Source organism: Pan paniscus, chromosome 13 (assembly GCF_029289425.2).
Source record: "Pan paniscus chromosome 13, NHGRI_mPanPan1-v2.0_pri, whole genome shotgun sequence".
NCBI lineage: Eukaryota > Metazoa > Chordata > Mammalia > Primates > Hominidae > Pan > Pan paniscus.
In genome coordinates, this window is record NC_073262.2 from 62,741,214 (window position 1) to 62,766,437 (window position 25,224).

The following is a 25,224-nucleotide window of genomic DNA, read 5'->3' on the forward strand; positions in this document are numbered from 1 at the left end:
TGAACTTCAGAGCTGGATGGAACTGTAAAGATTATTTAACTGAACCACTCTTTCACTTTTTTTTTTCCAAATCCATTTTTGTCTTAGAAGTTTTATATCTATCTACTATATTCAGTCCAGGTGTAGCTTTATTTACATGCATTCATTTATAACTTAGAAGAAAATAAACTGCTATAGATTGTTGCCAAACATTTTGAAGTAGGTGACTTGAAATTTCAGACAACAAAGATCTATCAACTGCTTGATGTGGCATGGTTTAGGAACCCTGCAGACAGAAGGATATATATGTCATAGTGTTTGCCTGCAAGGAAGTCACATTCTCCCTGGGAATCCCTGAAATGCACAGAAAGAAATTATACCCTAATGCCAAAATATATTTTGACATAGGAGATATAAGCAAAAGGGGGTGCCATGAGGTTGGAGTCTAAAGCCTGGGGCCATTATTACAGTTTGATCTGTCTGTGTGAACAGCAGACTGGAGGTACCTAGAGGAAGTTTCTCCTGAGGCCTCTGCACTTGACCATCTGCACCCCTTCTGATCACCTCTACTTGCCTTTAGTGTTCCCTTTAGCTTTAGACAGCTCTTCTCTTAGAACTAGCTGAGTGAAGGTTTGAAGTGTTAAAATGAGTAAGATAAGATTTGTACTGTTAAGCCTTTGTGAAGTTTCCGCATTTTTAACAAAAAACACTTTAAAGAAACAACAAAACAACAATTTTAATGGTGGCATTTTAGGCAAACAAAGGACTTTCTGGTATTCAATAAATTACACCATGAAGGTGTTCACCTAATCCAACTATACACATAAAGTCAGTCTCTGTGCTGCTCCATTAAGGGAACTGGAAGGAAAAGTTCCAGTGCATGGTTCACATCAAGTGCAATGCTTAAGACAAGCTATTAGAAAGCCACAGCATGCAGGCTGCAACCCAATTTCAATCTCCTACCCCAGTCCATAGGTTTGAAATTGCTTCTACTCCATCTACCCACAGAGCTAGTGCTGGGCTCATGCCCTTCCTGCCCGGCAGCCTGTCTTGACTCTGTCCATTTCCTTGCTGTTCTGACATTATTAGGTTTCAGCAGGGATGCAGTCCAGAAGGAAATGGGGAGGGCATCTCTCCTCTGTAACCAATCTGAAGGTGAGCAGCTTCTCTCTTGAGATGTACTGACCTTTTCCAGCTTCACAAATTTGGGTTTGTCTTTATCTGTTCCATCTAGTGAACAATGGATTCAGAGCTGATTACGTTCCTAAGATTACTCTGTAGCAGGAAGGAATACTGTAAGCTGCTGAATCAAGTCCTATTCATGGCCGAGTGATGCAGAAAATCTGGATTCTTAATATGACCTTTCAAACCAATAAGTGAGGAATTTCTCATGCTTGCAGCAGGCAGCATGTGCATGGTTCTTCAAAGAAGAGATCCACAGAACAAAGTGAAAAGTGGGCCAGCCCTTCCTACCTCTCTCTGCATGGAAATGTGCATTTTATCTGAAATCATCTGAGTTTTCATGTGTCTCTTATTCTGAAACTTTTGAGTTCCTGTCAGTTGCCTTCTATTAATCAACTAAAAAGTTACCCAAGTACATTTTTTAAAAGACCTCTTTGTCCTGTCTCAGAACTTTCTTCTCTTTCCCTGTCCTAGCATTGTCCTTAACTCTTAGCCTTCTTTATTCTCCTACAGCTTCTGAACCTAGATAATCACCATCTCCACAGGGCCGTGGACCGCTCTTGCTAAATCTTTTTACATGTTCTCTTCCATTTTCTCTCTAATCTCACCAAATTGCCTCTCCAAGTTTCATGAGGCACACAATAGTCTTTCTCACATGTGGGAAAAATGAAACCCAGCATAATCAGTGCCACCGGACTGCAGTTCTGTGAGGCTTCAAATTGCCTGTTACCAACCCCTGTGCCAGGAGGGGTTAACCCTTTCAGACTGTCCTTGCCACTCCCTGGCCATTCCCGTTCCCTCCTCTGTCCTCCTGCTCTGTCCTCATTTAGCAGTTGCTGACCCTGGCAGAAAATCTCTCTTCCGTGATTCTTTGCTAGACCTCTGTATCTTACCAATGAATTTTTAAACTGAGTTGAAAACATTTTTCTTCCTTTTAGCTTTTAGTCTATTCTCCCATTGTTTTGCCTTTATTTAACTGGAAAGTACTTAACAAACATTGCTGGTATAAAAATCATTATTCACAACAGCTCTGTGATTATCTTATTGACTCTGTTGAAAATATACCACCTCAGTCAAAAGGGCACCTCATTACAAAGTGCAAGTTAGGGCAAGGACAAAAAGACAGAACACTGTTAAGATGCCCTCAGAAATGCCTGCATATTAAAGCCCGGGGGAAATGATTCAAAGACTGGGTCACAAAAACCAACAAAACCAGAAAACAACTCCATCATCAAACAAAACAACTCCGGAAATGATATGGCATTACTGAAAACAAAAGTGCTTACAATGAGCTATCCATCTTAGCTGCCTTGGGAGTATGCCCATTAAAAGAAAAATCATTTACTAAAGTGCAAGGTAGAAATGTTAAAAAACAAACAAACAAACAAACAAACAAAAAAACAACTTTTAGTGGTAGATAGAGTGTTAGTCCCTGTATCGGTTTGCTACTAGAGTTGCCATAACAAAATACCACAAACTGAGTGGCTTCAATGACAGAAATTTCTTTTCTCATAATTCTGGAGGCTGGAAGCGTGAGATCAAGGTGTGGCAGGGATGGTTCCTTCCAAGGGCTATGAGGGAAGGATGGATTCCTGGATTCTCTCCTTGGCCCCTAGAGGACCATCTTCTCCCTGTGTCTCTTCACATCATCTCTCTATGCATATATCTGTGTCCAAGTTTCCCCTTCTTATGAGTATACCAGTCATAATAGACTAGGGCTACCCTAACTGCCTCATTTTAACTTGTTTACCTCTGTGAAGACCCTATCTCCAAGTAAAGTCTCATTTTTATACGAATTTGGTGGGGGGGGGGGAAACAATTCAGATCATAACCATCCCCATCATTCTTATTCAGGCTGTCTACATCATTTGCAGGGTCCAGGGTGCAATGAAAATACGTGGTTTTGGCTGGACATGGGGAAGTCAAGTCAATGTCCCTTTCCCTCAGGCCCACAGGAGATTGCAACCTCTGAGCTATAACGTGCTTAGAATACAGTACCTGGATTGAGGATATGTGAGAGGTTCCCACTCAGCCCTCGCAGAACCCACAGAAGTGATATCAGTCCAGTGGTGACAAATACTGCCTTGCACTGCCCCGAAATGCTACAAGTCATCCACTCCCAGGGCCCAGGCCTCCAGTCCCCCAACTTCAATGCAACCTGGTTGCCACTGTGTGCAGCAGGCAGCATCAATTGTGGGGCAGGAGTTGGGAGGAGGCAGCTGAGAACCCATCCCGGGAGGTAGACAGGGGACACCAGGCAGAATTGAACAGAGGCTCCAAACCTCTGGCTCGAGTTCCATTGTTCCATTGGACATCACGTGCAGCACACAAATTCAAAGATAGAAATGATTATGAATCCCAAGACCCCAAACCATGGAGCTTTAAACCCTAAGTGGAAGGAAGGCCCTTCTGAGTATAGGGCCCTGTGCAACTGCACTGGTTACATCCCCATGAAGCTCTCCTTGTTTGCATTTGAACAAGATTAACATTATGTAAAAAAGACCTTGGCAAACTACCGAGCACTTCTTTCAGGGCAGAACTGCTTAAAACCAGAAGAGTATCTGCCTTGGTTTTCCCATCTGCACAATGGGTTTAATAGTAATGCTGGGGCTGGGTGTGTAGTTCACACCTGTAATCCCAGCACTTTGGGAGGCCGGGGCTGGAGGACAGCTAGAGACCAGGAGTTTGAGACCAGCCTGGGCAACATAGCAAGACCCCTTCTTTACAAAAAGTTTAAATTTTATAATAAAAAGAAAAAAATAATAGTGCTGGCCTCACAAGGCCTTGATAGGGATTATCTCAGTCATGATGATCACTTTATAAATATTAATAAAAATAAAAGCCAATCTTAACTTTGAACATGAATGGTGCCAAAGAGCAGCAAAATGAAAAAATGTGTATACTTAAATAATTACTTTGAGTTTCCTGTTTATATTTTCATAATTGAAAAGTTCTCAAGAGCAGAATACCAAAAGCTAGAAGTGGTAACACTATTTTATTTCCATATTTCTTTGGAACTGTAGTTGTCTAAAAAGTATCATAAATTAAAAAGCCAAGTGGCTATGACTTTTCTGTCTTGTTTAGCTCTGTGTCACAGAACCCAAGTTACAGATATTCTAATCATAATTTTCTAATTTTCTTGAGTGGCTTTATAAAATGTTTTTCCCTAAATGACTTAATATAGTGTTTATATGGTGTTCTTTTGTTTATTTTATGAACAATAATATTTCTTTTTGCTTTGATCAATTCAAAATATAATTTATGCTCCTAGCTATGTGTTGGAACATCTCCAAAAGGCTCTCAAGGATAATTTCTAAAAAAAAAAATGGAGGAAAGGGTTTATAAATGTCTTAAATCTATTACTTTGATAGATTACATGAGGATTTGCAGCATTAGGATTGAGTTCAGAAGAGGCAACACAAGGGGACCATTTCTTCAGAAAACTTGATATAAATAAGCAGATTGTTAGGTCAAAGAAGGGGAGCTGCAGGGACAACTAAGCTATCTGTGTGGCCCCATCTTTCCTGTGATGGGCTTGGAACCTGCATTGTGTGGCATCAGTTACTGTGACAACCAACAATAGGAAAAGAGTTAGAGGCTTAACAAGAAAGAGTAAATAGGACCAGGAAAACTGGACATCTATGCTGACTCACAAAGGCTTGCCAGGAAAGGAGCCAGGCAGAGAAGGTAGGATGAGAAAAGTATGAAGGGGAAGAAATGCGAGGGATGACAAACAGAAATGGGAGAAATGGAGTCAAGAAGGCTGGCATGATTCAGGGCCAGGAAGGGCAGCTAAACCACTATCCGATCACGCTTTTACTGAAATTCCGTTTCCAGATTAGTAGAATGGCTCATTGCCTAGGGACAGCAGAATTGCCTAGAACAATACATAAATCAGTAGCTTTGCACATTTCTGCTTTAGGAAAATATCACTCCCACATGTGGAAGGAGGGGTTTGGAAAAGGAGGAGTTGCAGAGAACAAGAGGCTGGCCTCCTATTCTTCCTGCTGTGAAACCAAATCGCATGCTTCTGTCATGCAGCAGGATACAGAATGAACCATACCATGGGGTCACAAGGCTATTCAGGGATCCTTTGCATTAGTGCAGAGTGCTTGGTTCGAATCCCCATGCTGCAAGCTCCTGTGGGCACAAGTTACTTAACCCTTCTTCATCTGTAAAAGAAGGGTATGTATTAATGTTGCCTACCTGTTTTGGTGAGGAGACAATGTGTCGATGTAAATAAAACAACAAAGAGTAACGACTCCCCAGCTGTTAGAAAATACTAGAAGCAGTAGAGGGGCATTTTTACCTTTGTATTAGAAACAGAGGCTATGCAGGAAATCTCAGGGCTACAGCTTCTCCCCACTGCCGCCTCCAGGTAGTGGCTCTCATCGCCCTCTTTCAGAAGGTGGCAGCTACCCCCCTTCCTCGCCACTGGGGCCCTCTGCCCTGAACCACTCTTCCCCCCATTCACCATGGCTTTGATACCAGCAGACTCCCCGCTATTCTCCACACCCCAAAGCCACTTTAGCTTCCATACAGATGACCCAACACTCTGACTCGATGCTTTCCCCACTGCAGGTTGTGGCCCATTTATGGTCTTGAAATCAACTGAATGTGTTATGACCAGCGAGACAAAATGAAACAGAATGGAACAGGGGGAAATGTAGCAGCATGTCATATTAGGTAAGGGTATTTTTTAAAAAATGAAACATTGTTTCAGTTATACATATGTAGACCTATATGCTGTGGGTTGTGATGTAAAATGTATTTCTTATTGTGGCTTGCTGACAAAAGAGTCCCAAACTCTACTCGACTTTAGCTTTGCTCTGGACATTGGGCTCCCTGACCTCCTCTGCTGTGAGGACCTTCTTTTGCCTCTTCTTCACTTTGGTGACCACTCCCACAAACACAGCTTGGATCTGGTCACTACCAAGAATAGGTCCATCTCCAAAACTTGGATTTTGCACTCTATAACCACTACCTCTCCTATTCTGCAATCTTCCCTCATCTAACTTTCACTAACTGTTTTCTTTTGTTGTTGTTTTAAAATATATATTTTCCTCTTTTTAAACCCTGTTTCTTGAACCCAAACTTTCTGCTCCTCAATCTTCCTATTGGGACTGACTTAGCTCAGCTTTAACTATCCAGACGGTTTCTTTGCTGCCCTCCAGAATTACCCTCTTCAAGGTGACAGGAGACCCTCTTCAAGTCCCAGACTGAACATGGCACTTCTAAACTTAAACATGCAATCTGGTTCCCCTTTGTGCAAACCCACAGGGCCCTTCTCAGCAGTACCCAATTCACTCAGCCAGACTTTTTCCAGAAGCAGGGTGCCTCCAACCAAACTCTTCCTCATCTCTCTCATGCTTCCAACTATAGACATGTCACTGCTTCTTGTTTTGCCTGGGACCCTACTCTGGTGGTCTATACCATCCACAGCCCTGGATGAAGCAGCATCCATCCCTGTGTCCACCTCCTGCCTCTACCATGGCCAATTAGCCAGGGGAAGGCCTTCGACTTGAGGGCAGAGCACAGGAACTGGCTAGCATGCTGTGAAGAATGTAACCAGACCCCTCTCCTAGGAAATTAAGGGACTCTTTCCAGGAAGCTAAGGGAGCTACAGAGGAAAGTCCTGCTAGTCAAAGCCAAAGAAACAGTCAACAGAAAGAACAACCAAGCAGGAACCACCATAGAGCCCCAGAGACAGAGAGAAACAGATAAAGTAATGCTTCATGTCAGTGGCCAGTGCCTGTTTCCCAGGAGGCCTGGCTGCCCTGAAGAACCTGTCCTGGGTCCCCCTTGAGATCCTGGGACCATTACAACCAACTCCACGTTTGCCTGAGTGACCTTCAGTGGGCCTCTTTCCTTGAATCCAAAAGAGCTCAGAAGGGAACTTTCAGCTCACTGAACTTTTACTGTTGCCTGACACGTGATCCTGTGCCTTTGCACATGAAATACATGTTCCCAGGAATGCTCAGTCTCCTTTTTCCTATATGGTAACTGCCCACTTATCCTTTAGGAAAACAAATGTCTTTTTATGAGCCTCCAGCTCCCCAGGCCAGTGCTTCCTCTGCATGCCTTCAGCACTTTGCTCATCCCTGGTTATCATAAGACCTCTCTCACTGTTTTGTAATTGTTTATGTTTCTGTATCTGTCCCTGGACTCTCAGCCTCTTGGGGCCAGTGTCACATCCTACTCATGTTTTTACCTCCCCAATCTGGAGGTGGGTAGCAGATTCTGTTGGTTTCCTTCTCACACCCTCTAACCTGGAGCTCACTCACCTGCAGACAGTCCTCGTGCACTCCCACTGACTTTCTGTGGCTCTCTGCCTGGGAGAGACCAGGAGCACCAGGGGGTGAATGCCCTAGGAGTGACCTTAGTCAATAAGAGGCGGGAGTTGGTGGATAAATACTTCAGCTTCCTGCCCGTTGGTGGGTCCACTGAGTTCTATACAGTTCCTCAAAGGGTCCTTTGTGAAACTGAGCCCCAGTGGCCTATGGTGGCTTTCTTCCCTCTCTGGTCTCATGTCCTCACTCCCTTACCATGCTTTCTAGAATCACCTCCAAAAAAAAAAAACTACTTGCACCCTAAGGAAAACATGTCTCAGGAATTGCTTTTGGATGAACCCAACTAAAACCGGTAGATAAAGCACATATTGCCTGACAGATAATGAACAACTGAGGCCATCAGCCCCTACCCCTCTTTCCGTCGGCGCAGCATGTCGAGAGACACCCCGTACACCCAACCCTGTTTCACTTTCTTCTCCCCAGATAGGACCTGATGGCAAGCACACTGACCACACACTCATCTGCACCCTCACCTCCTTTGATCACTGGTCATTTAGAAGAGCCTCCCCTGAGTGGCCCCAGGCACTGACATAAGACTTAGGTTCTTTCCACTCCTGCTCTGGGAAGCTGAGCACTACAGAAGGAAACTCTCCTACGATATATTAGTGGGGGACCATTTCACATTTATCATTTTTCAACCCTCAACAAAGCTTCAAAACCCTTTTACTTGCCCCCGATCATTTCCTTTAGCAATGACTATGCCCAGTTTTCACCAGGATGCTCCACCCCCTTCTTCTTTCTCCCCCCTGTCCACTTTGTATCTGGAGTACTTGAGTGAGTGAAGTTAGTGTGTCTTAGCACTTGCTAGAAGAAGGGCTCAGATTCTGATCAGGGAAAACAAACTAAAATCAGGCTCCTTGGAATAACCAGCTAGAGCAAAGGTCCCCCACTTTTTCTGCCCCAGGCACTGGTTTCACAGAAGACAAATTTTCCACAGGCCAATGGGGTGGTGGGGTGGGGGATGGTTTTGGGATGACTCAAGTGCATTACATTTATTGTGCACTTTACTTCTATTATTATTACATTGTAATATATAATGAAGTAATTATACAGCTCACCATAATGTAGAATCAGTGGGAGCCCTGAGTCTGTTTTCCTGCAACTAGACGGTCCCATCTGGGGTGATGGGAGACAGTGACAGATCATCAGGCATTAGATTATCATAAGGAGCTCGCAACCTAGATCTCTCACATGCACAGTTCACAATAGGGTTTATGCTCCTTTGAGAATCTAATGCCACCACTGGTCTGACAGGAGGTGGAGCTCAGACAGTAATGTGAGGGAAGGGGAGCAGCTGTAAATACAGATGAAGCCTCTTTTGTTCACTGTTGCTCACCTTCTGTTGTGTGGCCCAGTTCCTAACAGGCCACAAACTGGTAGGTGGCCTGGAGGTTGGGGATGCCTGAACTAGAGGAGACCTGCCAAGTACAGTGCTGTGCACCGTAGTAAGTAACTGTTATGGGGCTGTCAACCTGTCAAAATATCTGGATTGGCCAGAGGAAGAGGGTGCCATGGTGAGAGAGCAGCAAAAGGACAACACTTAGATGTATACTATTACTAGCTCCATTTTACAGATGAGGAAACTGAGCTACTGAATGGCAAAATACCTGTCCAGGGTCACACGGATGGTAAATGGCATAGTCAGGATTTGAACTCAGATCGTCTAGCTCTGAAGCCTGAGAACTTAACTACTATATAATACTGTATCTACTGACTTTTGAATACAGAATTGTATTACTCCATTTTCACACTGCTGAAAAAGACATACCCAAGACTGGGAAGAAAAAGAGGTTTAGTTGGACTCACAGTTCAACATGGCTGGGGAGTCCTCAGAATCATGGTGGGAGGCGAAAGGCACTTCTTACATGGCAGCGGCAAGAGAAAGATAAGGAAGAAGCAAAAGCAGAAACCCCTAATAAACCCATCAGAGGTTGTGAGACTTATTCACTATCACGAGAATAGCATGGGAAAGATCGGCTCCCATAATTCAATTACCTCCCCCTGGGTCCCTCCCACAACACGTGGGAATTCTGGGAGATACAATTCAAGTTGAGATTTGGGTGGGGGCATAGCCAAACCATATCAAGAATTATTGATAAATCATTGGAAAATCATCACAGTACAATCCATCATCTGCCTCCCAAGGCTGACATGCTTGTAATACATATCAGATCTACAAATAATACATATCAAACAATTCAGATAAAAAATGCTGTATGTATAATCTGCTGTGCATTATTACATAGCCATTATTAGTGGATTGGAAATGAAAAATGAGTGTGCATTTTTCTCTCAGTTGCTCTGTGGATGTCAATTGTGGCTAAAGTGAGTCAATGTGGTACAGTGAACACAGCGGTAAACTGAGGCACCCCAAAGCATGGCTAACTACATGGTAGCCATACCTCAACTTCCACATCTGAAGAATAGAGGGCTAGAGTAGACAATGTCTCAGGTTCTTTTCAATGTTAAGATTTTGTTTTTCCATTTTGTATTGACAGTAAAAACTTGACTTCAAACCTGTCCAGCTTACACTTGAAATTCTACTCATGCAGGTGACTGGAGTCAGGGAGGGAGCCTGTGCGAGGAATGGTACATAACCTCCGTGCTCCTTGGAAAATCAGCAGCAGCATTTTCATATCTGAAGAATCTCTATGCCAACTATGTCAACCTTTTCAGATGTGCAAATTGCACCTAGTAGGTACAAGGGCTAGCAGATGGCTCTAATTTCAGAGTGCCCTTGACTACTAAAAAGAAGGCACTGATGAGAATTTGTCTCAGGCCAGTATTTGGTTCTGCTACATATAGAAGGGATTAGCCCTTCACTCGGAGGATCACCAGCACATACTCTCTGTGTGGCCCAGTCCAACTTCTGTCCTGTGGGCTGCTGCCCTGTTCTACCACCTAGTGCCCAGGCAAAACCCACATTTTAAAATGCAAAGGAATAACCACTGCATGGTAAACTTAGTGGGAAGGAATCATACATACTACAGGATCAGATGTGCATCCACAGGAGCAATTTTCTGAATTGACCAAGAAGGTAAGAGCATCTCTGACTTTGGTCACTTTAGAATAAGAATGGTCTTGTTCTACCTGCCCCTGATTAAGCCTCCAGGGAGCTTAGGAAACACAGTCTAGAAAAGACTACCTCAAAAATGTAGACATATTCTACTGTGGAGGAAAAAATGTGAACGCAGATATTGATCACATCTTGTGTTACCCCTTCTCTCCAAACTTATCTCCAAAGGCAGAGAGGATGGAGGCTGTCTGGAGGCTCCTCCTGGCATATTTAACTCCCTCCTGTCCCCCTCCTACTTGCATATATGGACTTTTGCACTTAGGCGCAGGCTTCTCTGCCTGAGGTGGCCCATTCTCAAATGTGGGCCCCTGCAGGCCAGAAATCTCTCCTCCCTCTCTTTACACAACCTTCTGAGTCTCATGTGTAGTAGGTGCTCAATAAGTGTTTGCTGAATTGAACCCCGTTTTTCCACTGAGAGAGACTAAGGCAAAAAGGCTTCAGATCACGCAGTTCATGGAGCCACTGGGGCTTCTCTCCCTCACCTGGCCTGATGTTTTCAGGCGGGGTGCGGTGGGTCAGGCCTGTAATCCCAAAACTTTGGGAGGCCGAGGTGGGCGGATCACTTGGGCCCAGGAGTTCGAGACCAGCCTGGGCAACATGGTGAAACTCCGTCTCCACCAAAAATACAAAAATTTTGCTGGGCGTGGGGGCGCACACCTGTGGTCCCAGCTACTCGGGAGGCTGAGGTGGGAGGATCGCTTGACGCCGGGAGGCGGAGGCTGCAGTGAGCCGAGATCCCGCCATTACACTACAGCCTGGGCGACAGAGCAAGACCCTGTCTCAAAAAACAAACAAACAAAAAAAGTTTTCCTTAAGGAAGGGATGGACTGGGGAGGCCTGGCTTGGGGGTCACTCTCCAGGTGGCGACGCAGACCCTGAGCGCTTGCTTTGCAAGGGGACGAACTGAGCCATCTTTTTGCTATCATTTATCCGTCCCAAATAAGCAGCTCTCAGAAAGTTTCCGTTTTGAGACTTCTCCGACACTCCTATCCCGGGCTGGCTCCGGGCGCCAGAGCCGAGAGGAGTTACCTGCGAGACCAAGCGCCCCCGCCCCCGCCGCCCGACCCCCGCAGGAGCCAGGAGGGTGCCGGGCCGCGCGAGTGGGGTGCTGGGCCTAGACAAGAGGCTGCAGGACACCACCCGCTCCCCCCCATGCTCAGGACTGCTGACACACGAACCCCTACAAACGCAGCCGCCCTTGCCCGCCAGCTTGGCCCCTAGCTTCGCCCCTTCTTCCTCTCCTTCGACCACCCCGACCCCCCTCCCCAACGTACCGATCCAGTCCCCGACCCTGGGAGACTCACCCTGCCACTCCAGGAGCCGCTCGGGGGTAAGCGCCGCCGCCACACCCTCGGCGCAGCCCCGCGGCGCCCCCAGCAGCAGCAGCAGCAGCAGCAGCAGCGACGGCGACAGCAGCATCGCTAACCACTGGGCTCGCCGGGAGCCCCTTGTCCCGGGAGCCCAGAGCCGCGTCCCAAGCACCCGGCCCCGCCGCGCGGAAGCGGATCCGTAGCCTCCTCCGCGCCCCACCCCTCCGGGGGCCTTGCCAGCCCGGAGCCCTGGAGACCCACTCCGCCACCGCTGTCTCCACAGTGAACCGACACTCGGGGCTCTGGGCTGGGATGCGGGAAAGTCGCGGAGGTTTTCCTCGCCCCACCCACTGCGGCTTGGGGAAGGAGGAGGAGGAGGGGTGGGCCATCCGCCCATCCCAGAAATTCCTGCCTTTGGGGTGGGGACAGGCGGAGTGAGGCTGCTCGGGTCACACTCTCCGCTCCTCCAGCTTGCAGCCCTGCTCTCTCCTTTCTAGGGGAGGCCGAAGAGGAGTTGTGGGTGAGCGATTTGAGAATCTCCGGGACAAGGAGCCTGACATCCGGGTTTGCAAACCACCTGGATTCTGGTAAACACTGCGGATTTGCAGCGGGCAGCCTAGAGTGAACCCAGCTGCTCCGCGACGCAGGCGCTTTGGGAGGGCCCTGGACTCCTTTGACTTGTGGAGCACTGGAGACACCTGAGGGGCCACGCCGTGGTCTCCACCTTCCTTGCCCCAGAGTAACCCGAAGATTCTTCTATTCAGCTCCTTCGGTTTTGAAATAACCTCCTCTTTCCAACTCCTTTGATCCCCCAAGCCCCGCAAAGTAGCCGGGGTCCCTATTATCCCATTTTTACAGCTGAGAAACCCTGCCCAGAAAGTCGAAGTGCTTTGCTCTAGGTTACTTCCTAATCCAGCAAAAGTTACTCTCTAGCAAGTAGGACAGCCCTGGCTAGAATGTAGTCATTCTAACTGTCCTCCTTCAAATAACCAGCAGAACACTGGAAGCGTTTAATATTCTGAGAACAGGCTCATATAAGACCTTTCCTCAGCGGGACCTTGACATTAGTCATTAAAACATAAGAAAGGGGGAGGGGAGGGGCAGAAAGCAGAGCCTGGAAGGAAATGCCTAGCAGGGAGCAAGATTGAAGGTCAGAGCCAAATGGGGAAGAAGGGAAAGTGGTCGCCTTGGCCACGGCCTTAACAAAAGGTGCTCAGTCCTGCAGGAACCTCAGAGAGCCTCAGAACTGTCTGTCGAGGACAAAAGGGGCAAGCGTTTATCCATGGACTTTATCCTTCCCTGTTGGTAAGGGAGATCCTAGGGTTATTAACTCCTCTGCACTGTTCTACAGCAGTGGTGAGTTTCAGGCATGGTCCCATACCTTGTCTCTTAGAAGCCCTGGGTGCATAGCATGGCAAAAGGTGAGGCGCTGTCAGGTTGTTTCTCAGAGGGTTGGGGGTGGGGGACAGCTGGGGGAAACAGGCTGCAGAGGGGGCTGGAATAAGAGGTGGGTTGAGAGGATGTGAGAGGTTCCAATGTGTGTAGAGTCTATAACATATCATTACATGTAGAATTCAGCATCCCTGCTTGAAAACATGCAGAAAAGAGATGCTTTAAGCCTAGTAGATTACACAGACTTCAGCCACAAACTATGTATCCGTCTCTCCTATGGCCTCAGAACTACATTGCTATGGGAATATCCCCGTAGTATTATGATAGAAGATTTGGCCCTGCCCGAGCAGGCTGGCATGTATTGCAGCAGGCAAGTGCAATGCACATGACATAATTAGGTCATAAAACAGGACACTGATGCTAATCTCTGGTGAGGTCCAGGGCAGTGAGAGTAAAGGGGAGAGAGACTAGGCTGGAGTGAGCATAGAGGCCTAACTATGTTCAGATAGTATGGTGGGTATTGGGAGGAAGAGGCTGTTCTAGGATGGGAAGAAATTGTGAAAAAAAAAATTATACAAAGGTTGGAGTGAGAACGGCTTGTATGGGAGAGAGTGAGGCATGCCTGGCTGAAATAAAGGCAACCACTGGGGCACCCTGACGAATGAGGACAGTTGCTGGGACATTGGGCTACCTCTCACTGGCTGTGGACCAGGGTGAGTTATTCACGTGCTATGGTCCTGTTTTAGTCTCTGTATAATGAGGGGGGAAAAAGCCTCCCTTGACCCATAGCAGATGCTATTCTGAAGTAGCAGAGCTAGGTCTGTGAGTAGGATAAGAAGGGAGAAACAAACCTTATTTCATCTTCAGAGCAATTAGTATAATGAAGAGAGGTGATGACAGCTTCCTGGCCTACCAACCCCGTATTTTCTATTCAACCATTAGAACGCTCAGAAAAGAGCTACTTTTTCTTTTTTTTAAAAAAATCTCTTCCTGAAACACTGCAGCTTTGAAATGGAAATCTGTGGTAAAGGGCTTTTTAACCTTCAAGAAAATGACCACCACCCATATCCTGGGCTCACGTGTGTTTCAGGTTCATGAGGCAGTGTAGGGTCATGGTTAAATGAGGCAGCTCTGCCACTTACCAGCACACCACTTAGTTTGCCCCAGCCTCAGTTTCCTTCTGTGTAAAATGGAGATAATAATGTTTGCTTCATTGTGTGGTTGCATTAAATAAGCTAATGTATGCAGAGTGCTAGCACAGTGCTAACACACTGTGAAGTTCACCTCTGGGAGCTGTGGGTGTGTGGGGAGGGAGTGAGGAGCAGAGAGCAAGAGCAAAGGAGAGCTCAGAAGCCATGCTACAGAGCACTGTGCTAGTGGTAATTATGGCTCTGGACTTCAGCTGGGGAACACAGCAGGGAGGGCTCAGTGCCTGCTGGCCTTTGTACAGCTTCCCATTGCTTCCCTTCTCCTTTGGAGTTGGAATTCATTATTTATATCTCTCACCTGAATGTGAGTTCCAGGGCAGCACACTTCCTGGCACTTAGTCATCTCTCAGTCTCTGCTGAATGAGCGAAGGAATGAGGGAGGAAAAGAAAGAGGTTGAAAGAAATGAAGTCAGTCTTCAGTTAACGTCATCTATAGGTTCTTAGAGACTATGATTTTAAGCAAAATGGCATATAATGAAACCAATTTTCTTTTTCTCATCAATGTCATAATGAAATCACAGTGAAGGAAATAATGTTATTTGAGGACCTGCTGTATGTCATTTCACATAAAATTGCAGTTTCCAAGAACCTGTCCGTGGTGTTAAGTGAAGACTTACTGTACAGTGTGTGGAGTGATTTGAAACTTGAGAAAAATATTAAAACTTTGAATGGTATTGACAGTAAAGAAAATGGGATTTAAAACTCAATGTATAGGTTGCGGTTTGTCAAAATTAACAAAACTTTCTGAGCACTGTATGAATCAGGGTATCAGCAAGAAAGGGTGAGGTCCTGGTTTGTTGAATGTTTACCCAAGGGACTGTGAACCCCCAAAATTTGAGATGGGCCTCAGTTAATTTAGAAGGTTTATTTTGCCAAGGTTGAGGACACACACCCGTGACACAGCCTCAGGAGGTCCTGATGACCTGTGCCCAAGGTGTTCAGAGCACAGTTTGGTTTTATACATTTTAGGGAGACATGAGACATCAATCAATGTATGTATGATGAACATTGGTTTGGTCTGGAAAGGCGGGACAACTTGAAGTGGAGAGCGGGGCTTCCAGGTCATAGGTAGATAAGTGACAAGTGGTTGCATTCTTTCAAGTTTCTGATTAGCCTCTCCAAAGCAGGCAATCAGATATGCGTTTATCTTGGTGAGAAGACTTTGAATAGAATGGGAGGCAGGTTTGCTATAAGCAGTTCCCAGTTTGACTTTTCCCTTTAGCTTAATGATTTGGGGGGCCCAAGATATTTTTCTTTCGCATTTCCCCCCTTTTCTTTTGAAAAATCTTTTGAAGGCCGAGCATGGTGGCTCACACCTGTAATCACAGCATTAAGGGAGCCTGAGGCACGTGAATCACCTGAGGTCAGGAGTTCAAGACCAACCTAGCTAACATGGTGAAACCTCGTCTCTACTAAAGATACAAAAATTAGCTGGGTGTGGTGGTGCATGCCTGTAATCCTAGCTACTCAGGAGGCCAAGGCAAGAGAATCGCTTGAACCTGAGAGGCAGAGATTGCAGTGAGCTGAGATCATGCCACTGCACTCCAGCCTGCATGATAGGTGCATTCTCTGTCTCAAAAAAAAATCGTTTGGAGCAAATTAGTCTCTGGTTCCAGGTTTAGTCTTTTATCTGATATCTCATGGCTAGGATGATTTATTCCTAGACAGGTAGGTCCTGAGTTATTAGGAAAGCTCATTTTTAGAAGGTTGTGAAGTCTCATGTCCTATGAAGAGAAAATAGGGGGAGGAAGGGAGAACAACAACAATAAACAAAAGAAACATTTTGGAAAATCAATGTAGACCACATTACTCTGAAGTCCATACATCAGTAGGCAGGTATGAAAGTGGCTTATGTATGTAAATAGGTTGCTGTTATTTTCTTCTGAAGTTCAAGTTGTCTAGTTTCAGTTTGCAGAGCTTTACAAAAGCACAGCTTTGTTTTCAGTGACTCCAAATTAGGAAAAATGGGGGGAAAAGGAAAAAAAATTAAAAACATTATTTTGAAAACTTATAGCCAAAAAAAATTAGAATTCAGTCCAAACTGTAGAAAATAATAAAACTGAAAAACATCAGACAAGACTAGAATCTAACAACAGGTGTACTACAGTTTTTGAAACATAATTTTTCTCTCTCCAGTTTCCCTTTTTTTTTTTTTTTTTTTTTTTTGAGACGGAGTCTCGCTCTGTCGCCCAGGCTGGAGTGCAGTGGCGCGATCTCGGCTCACTGCAAGCTCCGCCTCCCGGGTTCACGCCATTCTCCTGCCTCAGCCTCCCGAGTAGCTGGGACTACAGGCACCCGCTACCACGCCCGGCTAATTTTTTGTATTTTTAGTAGAGACGGGGTTTCACCGTGTTAGCCAGGATGGTCTCGATCTCCTGACCTCGTGATCCGCCCGCCTCGGCCTCCCAAAGTGCTGGGATTACAGGCGTGAACCACCGCGCCCAGCCCAGTTTCCCATTTTTAAAGACAAATCATGGTAGGACTGATTTGCTTTATTATACTTGTCCTAATTATTTGCATACTGTGCAGCAAGAATAATTATTTTTTTACATAGGCTTTTAAATTGTCTTTGGTGGGACTTTATTCCATAGAAGGAATCTCAGATAAGACTTTTTTAAAGCCGAGCCCAGCCGTGAATTTGTGCCACCTAATACCTATGAGTTGGGTGATCCTTTCCTCTTGAGGTTCCAAGATAAACTTGGAGCTCCCAGGCCTGTCAGAAAGTAACATTCTTTACTTACCACAGGTCAGGAACCCGGTACAGGGAAGGTATGAGACCAGTTTCCCCAAGGGCTTTTATTGACTCCGTAAGTCAAGTTTGATTCCTTAAAGGAAAGCACACCATTAAAGCCTTGGTAAAATAACCAATGTCTCCAATTGCGTCCTGTTGCAAAATGAAAACAGATTCTTATTGCAGTTATGCAAATAACTGTATTGCCATAAGTTAAGAATACTCACAGATAGTTTCCAAATTCTGGAGAAATCAGGTAGAGGGAAACAGATATGCTCCAAATTGTGTTCATAGGAGTATACTAAATTGTTAAAGCTGTCAATAGCTCAAAAGAAAAGTTTCCTTGACTCTGAAAAAAGCAGAACAAAGGATCAGCAACATTTAAAGCAAAAATCAAAAAGATTAGTCTTCTATCAGTTCAGTTTACATAGTTAACTCCTGTTCTGCTTGATATTCATGAACATTTCAGCTCTCCATGAGAGTCCTGAAAGTTTTTCCTCTATTCTAATGTCACAATCTCCAAAGTTATCAGAAACCGGCATTTAAGAACACCTGTTAGACTTTTATAGCAGATTATAAAACCACCTCCTAAAGAGGACCAAAACAAGACAACAATTGTCTGTGGATGACAAAAAATTTTAGGGCAGCCATGGTCAAAGACACAATTGACAAGGAAATTTGTTACATCTGTGGCACACAATAATTTAACATAACAATTATAAGTATTACTGATAATGTACAGTAAGTCATATCAGAATTATAGGAGTTCCCATGATTTTGGAACAGATACCATATATTTATATAAATACAGCCTAAAGAAAACCAAACACCATTTCATCTTTGACAGTGTTTCCTGTATAATATTTATACCAGACAAACCAAACTATGTCATCTTTGAACTTTAAGGAACTTAATATCTTAAAGGATTGATTAGGTTAGAAAAAGACATAATTTATAATTTGATTTTGGAAAGTTCATCAAATATCAAAGGTTTAAAGCTCTTGATATCACAAAATAAGATCATTCATTTAACCAAAGTGATAACTCAAGGATTTAAAATGGCAAAAACCTTCATTCTTTGAGAAAGGAGACTTGACGTTCCAAACAATAAGCTCTAATAAAAACAGCATGAAGCCAATTAAATTTGTTTTTTGAAATTTTATAAATGATCTATAAAATTTTAATCTTGACCGTAAGATACAACTTCCATAAGCCTTTTATAACCTTTATTGAGGAGTCAGTTAATGCTTCAAGAAAACCTTGTTAATTTGACACAGGGGCCAATATGCTAGTCTTGCATCACTGTGCCTTTAACATTAATGATTACTTTTTAGAGAAACTGAACTTATTTTATCTTTCAAAATCAGCCCTTAGAATCTCACAGGCCCACCTTTTCCATGATAGTTCCTGGGCCTTGAGTTGAAATAGCTTTAATTTCTGGCCCTGTGTCTTAGGAATGCAGTTTATTTTGATTGGCATCTCCTACAGGGCCTGAAAATGGGGCTTTAACTGCTGTCAGTGTTTAAAATGTAGTAGGAGTTGTTGTCCTTTTTAGACCCAGGGGTCAAAGCCCTGTAACTCAGTGTCACAAGTATGTTAAAAGTGCATACGGAGAGATGAAAGATAGATGGATGTAATAACCTTAATTAAAAAATTTTAATCTCAGTTTTTTTTCCTAAGCAACCCAAAACTTAAATAATAATATGACAACTTGATCATATAAAAGTTTTTGGTTTTTAAAAAAATAAATCCTCGGGGAGGGGCGGCCGGGCCGGGCCGGGGGCGGTGGGGGGCGGCTGGGACGCGCGGGGGGCCCGGGCTTCGTGCTCACGTCGGCCCGCCGCCCCCAGGACGTGTTCCTCATGATCCGGCGCCACAAGACCACCATCTTCACGGACGCCAAGGAGTCCAGCACGGTGTTCAAACTGAAGCGCATGGTCGAGGGCATCCTCAAGCGGCCTCCTGACGAGCAGCGGCTGTACAAGGATGACCAACTCTTGGATGATGGCAAGACACTGGGCGAGTGTGGCTTCACCAGTCAAACAGCACGGCCACAGGCCCCAGCCACAGTGGGGCTGGCCTTCCGGGCAGATGACACCTTTGAGGCCCTGTGCATCGAGCCGTTTTCCAGCCCGCCAGAGCTGCCCGATGTGATGAAGCCCCAGGACTCGGGAAGCAGTGCCAATGAACAAGCTGTGCAGTGAGGACCCCCAAGAGGCCCATTTCCCCCAATAAAAGAGATTTGGGAGTCTGCCTGGTTGCTGCCTCTTTTTCCCGCCCCTCCCTGGGATGGGTCCCACTCACTGTGGGCTCCTTTTGGGGCTTGTGCTTGGCAGTTCCTGTGCTGTCCTGTCTCCCAGATCCTGAGACCCTGGCTGAGAACTTGGCCCAGCCTGCTGCTTAAAGGCACCATGGGGACCTGGGTTGCCCTGAGACCCAAGCCATTGTTAGCAGCTAGCCAGCCACACCAACCATGCCAGGGGGAGGAAAGGGAAGGACTGGGAGAGAGACAAAGACCCGAGCCAGCCTCAGGGACAAGAGATTCCAGTTTTAGGCCTTTTTCCTTCTAAGTGCCCCCCACCCCCATAGCCTGCATGTCCACTCCCAGACGATGGCCAAGAGCAGAAACACAAGCTGGAGCCAGTGTCCTGGTTTGACAGCATGTTCAATGAGGGAACCCCAAGACGGACCCACACAGGTCCACCCACGCTGGGGGCTGTAATCACGGAGGGAAGTGGCTGCCCCCTTAACACACCTTAATAAACAGTCTACAGACCCAAAAATAAATAAATAAATACATAAATAAATAAATAAATAAATAAATAAATCCTCTTATTGTGACTTACACAGACCATTCATGACATGCTTGTACTTTCTGGTTTGTTTTGAACATCCCTCTTTCTTAAGCAACTAGTCATTTTACTCTAGGACTAAATTTACCATACGAGATTCTTTCTCATATGAAATTATTTCCCTTTACACTTTCTCACAAAAAAACCCCTCTTTATTTTAATAACTTTCTGTACATCTCTTTTATTTCCTGGTTCCTTTTACCTTGTTTTATACATGACCTTTAAATAAGCTTTGAATTAGATAAAAATTGTTCACCTTTTTTTTTTAAAGGACACATTTGTTTTGAATGTTTTCCTACAAATATATTTTTATTGGAAAATACCCAAATAATAAAATATATGTGATTTAATTTGATATAACTTTAGATTCTAAATTATGATGAGCTTGTCTACAAGTATTTATCCTATTATATTTACCTAATAATTTTTTTGTCATTTACTTAGATTATTTACAAAAACTGTGATTGTCATTATTTAAAGTTACAGAACCACCATTGCAAAATTGTAACTGAGAGAGTGGAAAAGATTTGACCTGACTGACTCCATCTTACTTCTAACCTCCAAACTGTTCTGTTCATTCCTGGGCATAGGTCAAACTAACTTTGGGAGGAACTTAGTTTATAGTTTAGCTTTAAAACAAAGACTGTGACAGTCCTTTCCCAAAACAAACCTTACTGCCTGTAGAATGGACCACCTAAAGCCACAAGATTAGAAGATATGGTAATCATACTAAATTCAAGATGTAGAATTTTTTATTAAACCAATATCAATATCTTATTAAAGATTACTCAAGCAAAGGTCTTTCTGATTTGGGCTGGGTTTATAGTTTTATAACCCCTATGCCAATTTTTGACAACTTATAGTATTTGGCAGGGAAAAATATGAAATTGCCTGATTTATAAATGCAAACAAAAACGTATGCTGGCAATTCTTAAGACATTTCTAACAATACTTTACCAATAATTTTAAAGCTAACTTATTAAAGATTTTACTTAAGTTACATAAGCTTGAAAAAGCATTTGACTAGTCTTTTCTTTTATCCTGATAAAGTATTTGATTCAAGTGCTTTTATTTTCTTAATCCAATTAATTAGAGGTTTTTTATATATTTTCAGTAGTGAAACATTGTGTACACAACAAATAAATACAAAGACATATTAGGCATGCTGATAGAAATACATCTTATGGATTCATAAAAACCTTTTTTTTTCTATCTTACACTTTCAGATTCTAGATAAACTGTTTCATAGCCCTAGGCAGTTGTCAGCTAAATAGCCTTAAATTTGCATTTAAAGGAAACAACCCAGGTGAAAACCAAATAGCAAAATTTATGTCATAAGGTACAGAGAGAAAATATCTGGTGGTCCTAGAGGGATATTAAAGATGGATGCCAAATCAGACAAAAAATTATAGAAATCTATCACAGGATTGTATAAGAGGACCAATTTTGTCTACATAGGGACTACCTATCTTTTAACAGGATCTCTGAGCTCTGGGCAAAGCTCACACTGAATCCTGGGTCTCCAAAAAGGAAGAATTATTATGAGTTTAGACCATGTGATGCTTTTACAGTGCACTTAAAAAAATTTTCTTTTTAAATAAAGACATTTCCAAGTGTCTAAACAAACCACACTCTTCCTTAAAAAACCAAAAGTAACCTCTGCTGCAACAACTATTTTAGGCAAAACACACACACACACACAAAACAACCCAAACAAACAAACAAACAAACAGGAAACACAATACAAAAGTAAGCAGTTTAAGAGCTGAGACAAACTTGTCTGTTTTCATTCTTGTGATTCCATAAGGCAAAACAGGTTTCTCCCGTAAAGGGAGCCTGCTACCTTCTCTATTTTCTTTATGGAGCCCCACACTGCTATAAACTATTTTAGGTCCCCCATACAGCAGAGAGTGCAAAAGAAAGGAGAGACAACAGAAGTAAGTGAAGAAAACAGAATTCAGGCAACTGAGAAGAAAAAACTTTTGCTCAAAAACAGACAAAGTCCTAGGAGAAAAACAAGAAGAAAAACGTGAAGGCATTTTAAATACAAACACACACATATGCACACACACACACACACACACACACACACCTTGGATGTTAGCTTTCAATTAAGCTGACTTTTAACCATTGAGCTTCTTTAAAAAAAATCTTTTTAAGTCCCATTACCATATTTCAGCTAGAACAAATTGCTGCAATTTCAGAGTATCGCTATTGCTGTTTCAGTTTGGCCTGGCTAGCAAATAAGTGGTCTTGTTATGTAAGTAAAGCCACTTAGTAGTCAAAATCGAAAATCTTCCCTCTTTTTTTCCCCTTTGCTGATCATTTTTCTCCCCTCTACCACACCACCTTTTTTTATATTTGTGGGAATTTAGCCACTTCAGAAGCCTTGGTCCCCATAATTTGGAACTTTCATTGGATTTGATCAAGTCAGATAGAGTTGATCAAACCCAGTGGGAAAAAGACCCAACAATGAAAACAGAACCAAACAACCCACCCCCCAAAAAAAACAGTTAAGCAAAACAAACCATTGTACAACTTATGTGATTACTGAGTGCTCTAACAGTAAAGAGAAATTAAGACCAGTTGGTTGTTAACTTTTGCCAAGACAAAACCCCAGTTTACTTACCTAAGGGTGTGTCTCATGCTGAAAATGTATCTCCACCATCCTAGAAGCAGGAAAAAAAATAATAACTTATCTTCCCTGTTGGAAATGAGCTCAAACTCCATGAAGGGGTTACCTGCCTTCCATTGTCATGGAAGCAGAAAAACTTGCCTTCCTTGTTGGAAGCAAGTAAAACTCCAGGAAAAAAAAAAAAAAAAAAAGGGAGTTGCAGCAAAATAAACTTAAGATCTTGACCAAATTTTGGGAGATCAGGGATTCTCTGGAGGGGGTGCTCCCAGACTTCCATAAATTGTCCTATTGGTTTGAGCCATAAAGTTAGCTCATGCTGGTACCAAGCACTGAAAGGAGATTTGTCAAAGGTTAGGGACACTTCCACTCAGAATCCCTTCATGGTTACCAAAATATGAACACTGAAAATTTATGACAGGTCTCAGTTAATTTAGAAAGTTTATTTTGCCAAGGTTGAGGATGCATGCCCATGACACAGACTCAGGATGTCCTGGTGACATGTGCCCAAAGTGCTCAGAGCACAGTTTGGTTTTATACATTTTAGGGAGACATGAGACATCAATCAACATATGTACGATGAACATTCATTTGGTCTGTAAAGACAGGACAACTCGAAGTGGAGGAGGGGGCTTCCAGGTCATAGGTAGATAAGAGACAAATGAGTGCATTCTTTTGAGTTTCTGATTAGTCTCTCCAAAGGAGACAATTAGATATACATTTATCTCAGTGAGCAGAGCGGTGACTTTGAATAGAATGGGAGGTAGGCTTCCTCTAAGCAGTTCCCAGTGGGACTTTTCCCTTTAGCTTAGTGATTTTGGGGGCCCAAGATATTTCCCTTTCACAGGACTATTTACAAATGTATGGGCAGAATGAAGGGAACCAAAACAGGATGATGAAGCACCCAGCTTCTGGCAAGAATGAAGCTGTCTTTACCACAGGTAGACCTGAAGGAACACAGAGGCAGGGAGCAGTTACAGGGGCCTAATGAAAGCTGTGCCCTTGGGACAGAGGACATCTGCTAGGACAAGAGAACAGCAACTACTACCAACTGAAGCCTGGTGGGGACGAAGCTAAGACAGTAAATACCCTGTCTGTCTTCTCCTGCTTTCTGACCTCTTCCCGTTGGCACAACCCAGCTGGAATTCAGTGGGCAAAGAAGTCCACAGAAGCCAGCTTCCCAGAGTACAGAGCAGAGTGGAGGATGATAGAAAGAAAAATATTGTATGATCTCATTTATTTGCAGAATCTTAAAAAATAAAGTTGAATAAATAGGAACAGAGTAGAACAGTGGTTACCAGGGGGAGGAAATGGAAGAAAGTCAAGGATACAAATTTGCAGTTATGTAGGATGAGTAAGTCTGGAGATCTAATGTATATCATGAGGATTCTAGCTAATGATATTGTATTGTATACTGAAAAGTTGCAAAAAGAGTAGATTTTAGGTGATACTAGTACACATACATAAAGGCAACTATGGAAGGTGATGGAAGTGTTAATTTTTTGGCTTTTAATCATTTCACTATGTGTATATATATGTCAAAACATTATGTTGTATACCTTAAATACATACAATAAAAATAAATTTTAAAAAGCAATCAACATACAACTACTATATTTGTTTTCTAGGGCTGCCATAACAAAGTACCACAAACTGGGTGGCTTAAAACAATGGGAATTCATTCTCTCTGTTTTATAGACCAGGAGTCCAAAGTCAAGTACATCAAAGGAATGAACTATTGATGCATGCAACATGACTGTATCTCCAAATAATTCTGCTGAGTGAAAGAAGCTAGACAAATAAGAGTATATGCTTTATGACTGCATTTATAGAAAATTCTGGAAAATGTAAACTGATATGTAGTGACAGAAAAACAGATCAGTGGTTGCCTGGGAATGGGAATGAAGGGCTAGCATGGACAGAGACTTAGCTGAGTCAAGAAGGAACGCACAAATACTCCAGACAGACTGAATAGAGGTGAGAGTGCACGTAAAATGTGCTTCAGAGACTCTTGTAGCAGACAGGTTGAGGACTGTGTTGGGAGGTTCTAGGAGCATTGAGACTAAATAGAAAAGCTGGTGCTAGGTCCAAGATCGCTTTAAGAACTTTATGCTAAAGCCAAGAAGAAGTCATTAAGTGGTTTCATTGCGACCAGATTTGTTTTACATTTTAGAAAGAATGTTTCTGCTGTAGCATAGAGAATGGATGGGGTTGAGTAATTCATAAGGCTTAGGAGGCTGCTGCAGGCGCCTAGAGAGAGGGCAGTTGTCTTGACTAGGAAGGAGACAGTGGAAGGTAAAGAAATCTGAACATATATTTTGAGTTATTTAAGAGGAAGGATCATCAAGATGTAGTTTTGACTGAGTGTGTTGGGGAGTAAGAGGGGAAGTTGTCAAGAATGATTTCCCATTTTATGGCCAACCTAATTGCTTCATACACTGAGAAACAGGTTTGGAGAAGGTGGAGGATTTCACTTTGGGATATGCTGAAAGGCTGATGGGACATCCAGGTG

At 43.6% G+C, this 25,224-nt stretch overlaps 2 protein-coding genes across 4 annotated transcripts in view; one reads left to right on the forward strand and one right to left on the reverse strand.

The window, feature by feature from the left end:
- Nucleotides 1-14,054, reverse strand: part of PLA2R1 (phospholipase A2 receptor 1) — a 130,880-nt gene extending 116,826 nt beyond the window's left edge. For all 3 annotated transcript variants that reach the window (XM_057301422.2, XM_063595200.1, XM_057301420.2), the window contains exon 1: nt 11,892-14,054. In XM_057301422.2, the coding sequence (XP_057157405.1) occupies nt 11,892-12,294 (403 nt within the window). In that variant the 5' untranslated portion in view covers nt 12,295-14,054. The remainder of the gene's footprint in view (nt 1-11,891) is intronic.
- On the forward strand, nt 13,951-19,481 carry LOC117979314 (elongin-B-like). Its single transcript, XM_055108391.1, has 3 exons — nt 13,951-14,002; nt 15,076-15,122; nt 18,989-19,481. The coding sequence occupies exons 1-3, from the start codon at nt 13,951-13,953 to the stop codon at nt 19,430-19,432; spliced, it is 543 nt and encodes a 180-aa protein (XP_054964366.1). The 3' UTR covers nt 19,433-19,481.
- Nucleotides 19,482-25,224: the final 5,743 nt, after the last annotated feature.